The sequence below is a fragment of the Geospiza fortis genome, unplaced genomic scaffold (genome assembly GCF_000277835.1).
Source record: "Geospiza fortis unplaced genomic scaffold, GeoFor_1.0 scaffold676, whole genome shotgun sequence".
NCBI classification, from domain to species: Eukaryota; Metazoa; Chordata; class Aves; order Passeriformes; family Thraupidae; genus Geospiza; species Geospiza fortis.
This window is the reverse complement of record NW_005054600.1, coordinates 384,774-388,319: the sequence shown is the minus strand read 5'-3', so window position 1 is coordinate 388,319 and position 3,546 is coordinate 384,774. Positions and strand designations below refer to the sequence as shown.

The 3,546-nt window shown below is 55.2% G+C and overlaps 2 protein-coding genes across 2 annotated transcripts in view; both read left to right on the top strand.

Moving 5' to 3' along the window:
- Nucleotides 1-3,262, top strand: part of LOC115948894 — a 4,883-nt gene extending 1,621 nt beyond the window's left edge. The window contains exon 2 of the mRNA XM_031064517.1: nt 2,916-3,262. Within this exon, the coding sequence (XP_030920377.1) occupies nt 2,916-3,000 (85 nt within the window). The 3' untranslated portion in view covers nt 3,001-3,262. The remainder of the gene's footprint in view (nt 1-2,915) is intronic.
- LOC102039211 (twist-related protein 1-like) overlaps nt 3,003-3,546 on the top strand; it is a 5,599-nt gene continuing 5,055 nt past the window's right edge. Inside the window, 2 exon segments of the mRNA XM_031064525.1 lie at nt 3,003-3,019; nt 3,259-3,546. Of these exon segments, the coding sequence (XP_030920385.1) occupies nt 3,003-3,019; nt 3,259-3,546 (305 nt within the window).

Genomic DNA, 3,546 nt, shown 5'->3' with positions numbered 1-3,546 from the left:
ATCCATCCATCCATCCATCCATCCATCCATCCATCCATCCATCCATCCATCCATCCATCCATCCATCCCTCCCTCCTCTCCACATCCCCATCCCACTCACAGGCCCTGCTTCTCTTAGATAACATCCCAAGGAAAACTGGGATTTACTGCAGGTTCTCCAGAGTGTCTCCCTCTTCCCCTGGACGGGACCCAGCTCTGGTTGCCCCTGTGATAAAAAAAAACCCAAATTTTGTTCCCATTTTTGCTCTCTCCCAGTTCCCAACCCCAAATTCCAGTCAGGTTTGCCATGAGCAGGAGCACGAGGGATGAGATTGTGTGGGAGCAGCATCCATGGGGAAGATCTTCTGGGAAGGGACCCCTGGGGCAAATTCACCCCCTGCCCTCCCAACGCCGCCTTTCCTGGATTTTTCCAGAGGGTTTTTTCCTCCAGGATGGAACAGAACCCCCCACAAATGTTTGTCTGGTTGCTAAGGGCACTCCTGGACTCCTCTTTGCCACAAATTCTTGAGCGGGTGCTGATTCCCACAAATTCCTGAGCTGATGCTCCACCGGAGGATCCCGCGGCTCAGCGTGGGGCAGGCCAAGGTCGGGATGGATTTTGTGGGATTTTTTTCTGGATCTGCCCCAGCTCCCTGCACACAAACCACACAGATTTTCCCAAATCCAATTCCTTTTAAAGCGAACAACCAGGTTCAGTGCACCGGGGGAGGAAAAAAATATCAAATTATCTGGCTTTGTTGGGATTTTTATTGGGGTTGGGAATCCTGTGCAGGAGAGTGGGGGAACAAAGGGCATGGATGCTCCTCCAGATACCTGGAATTGGAGTCGGAGGTGCTCAGGAGCTGGATGCTGGAGGATCCCAGCCCGGCCTTGGACACTCCCAGGGGTTTTGATTCGCTCCCGAGGTGCAGGACAGCAGCTCCCACTCCCTCCTCCCCGTTCCTTTCCTGGCCTGCAGACTCCCCTTGCTCCCATTTCCTGGGAATCCTTGTTTGTCCCCTCCTGTCCCCGTCCCCAGCCCCTGGGGACCCCTCCTGGGTGGCTCCGGGGTGACAAAGCAGGAGGAGAGATCTGGAAATGGGAGAAGCTCGTGGGGACCTTTTCTCCCCAGCAGGATCCTGAGGGATCCGCGGCAGATCCGGGCAGGATCCGGGGTCGGTGCTGACCCAAGGGCAGCTCTGGGGTCAAGGAAGGGCTCAGAGGGGCTGATCCCAACATTCCCAACATTCCCAACATTCCCAGCTCCGTGCTGGGAGAGCTCAGGACAGTTCCTGGCTGCTTTGATGGCCAGATGGGAGCAGATGGGGGAGAAAAGGGAGAAGAAACTTTCACGTGTCGGAATTAAGTGGAACAGGATGGGCCCGGCCCGGGGATGGGGGGCAGCACCCGTGGCTCATCCCGACCCCATCCCACAGGAAAACTCTGGGATCGCTCCCAGGAACCCCCTGCATCCCCCGGGACCCCCTGACCCCCCATTCCTCCTCCAGCTCCGCGTTCTGACAGATCCCGGCGCGTTCCAGGAGCGTGAGGTCACTGTGCTGGGGAAAGGATCGTGGGGCCATCCATCAAGGTTTCCTTCATGAAATTAACATTCAGTAGGAAGGTTTCCTTCACTGTAATAAAAATTACCTTTTTAACGTCATGTATATATATTTGTCGGTCTTTTATCCCCTTTTTTTCTTGGTTTTTGTTTGTTTTCTTTTTTTTTTTTTTGGTTTTTTTTTTTCCCTTCACGTGGGATGAAACGGGGATTATTTTTGTCCTCCGGAACAAAGGAAAGGGGCTTGGAAAGAAAATCTCAAAACAAAGCAAAACAAAACCCTCTGAGAGCACCAAACGCTTCCCCAGCACTGCCAAGGCCACCCTGACCATGTCCCCAAGTGCCACCTCCACTTTGAAACCCCCCAGGGATGGGGACCCCTCCCCTGCCTTGGGCTGGAGGGTCCTGCCCAGAAAGAACTTTCCCAATGTCCAACCTAAACCCTTGGTGGCACCACTCGAGGCTGTTTCCTGCTGTCTGCCCCTTGTCCCCTGGGAGGAGATTCCCCCCAAAATCCCCCTGGGGGGTGATGGATGTGAGGGAGTGGGGGGAAACCAGGAGGGGACGTGTCCAGAGGGGCCAGGAATTGGTGGGAATCGGGAATTCAAATCTCCCATCCGGTGACTTCTCCCTGAGTCAAGTGAGCTGGGCTTGGCTCAGTTGTTTTTCTTTCTTTAAGGCTTGAAATTTTCCCCGATGTGTCAAAAGCAGCACCAGAAAAAACCCCCAGCGAGCTGGAGGAGTTGTTGAAACCACTTTGGTGCCTCATGACCTTTCCATGAGGAGTTTGGATGAATATCCTCCCAAAAAAACACTCACTGAAAGAACAAATTGAAATGTTTGAGGGAAAAGCCACAACCCCTCCGAATGTGGGGACAAAAGCCCCTTGGGGTGTGGGGCTGCTCCTTCCTGCACTTCAAAGCTCATTGTGTTCCTCCCTTTGCTCCGGGATCCCAGCCCCGATCCCAAACCTCCCCTCCCCCGGCCAGAACCCTTCTCCTGGCGAAATTCAATTCCATTTTATTTTCTTTTAAAAGGAAAACAATTAAAAAAAAAAAAAGGAGAAGAATTACTTAAGGAATAAAGGCCAAGCACAGGCCGAGCCTCAGCTGGAGCTGGTGGCAGCTCCCCAGCCCTCAGCTGCTGGAGCAGAGGGCTCTGGATCCAGCCCCAATCCCAGAGAGGTCCTGCCCTTCCCCTTCCTCTTCCATTTCCTGTTCTTCTACATTTTCCCCTTCCTCTTCCACCCAGGAGCTGCTGGATTTACTCGACAGGAATTTGGTAATGGATCAGGGTGATGAGGGAGATGAGGGTGATGGATGGAAGGATGGATGGATGGATGGATGGATGGATGGATGGATGGATGGATGGATGGATGGATGCAGGAATGGCCTGGTGGATGGACAAATGGACACAAACTCAAGCTCATTTTGACCAAAGCCTTTCCTCAAGAGCCCTAGGGATGCCGATCTCCCTTTGGTTGCGTCTTCCTTTGGATTTTGGGAGTTCCTGACCCGCTCATTGCAACCCCCGTGGCTCCACATCCCCACCTGGTCCCTCACAGGTGAAAGTCTCCTCCTCCACCCCAAACAAGGGGGTATTTCTTTGCGGGGTCAACTGGGTTGAAAAATCATTTTAAAAACCCCCCAAAGCCACCGCCGAGCTCCGGGGCTGGGGCTCCCTTGGCACCGAGAACGTCCCTGACATCCGGGCGGCAGCCGGAGCATCTGTGCCGGAGGGCTCGGGGTGGCGGTGGGGAGGGAGAGAGGAAATCTGGAACCCATAAGCTCCAGAGCCGCTGGCGTTCCCCTGCATTGGTCTGCGCCTGGTCCGCCCCCGCCCCGCTCGCCCTATCAGCAGGAGCCGTTCCCGAAGTCATCCCAGAGCCCTCCTCTCCTGGCCCAAAGGAAAAGCCAAGGAGCTCCTTGGAGGGCTCTGCGGGGCTTGGGGCGCCCGGGGAGCCCCAGGGCGAATGCTCCGGGCCGCGCCTCGGGAGCCCGGGGAGC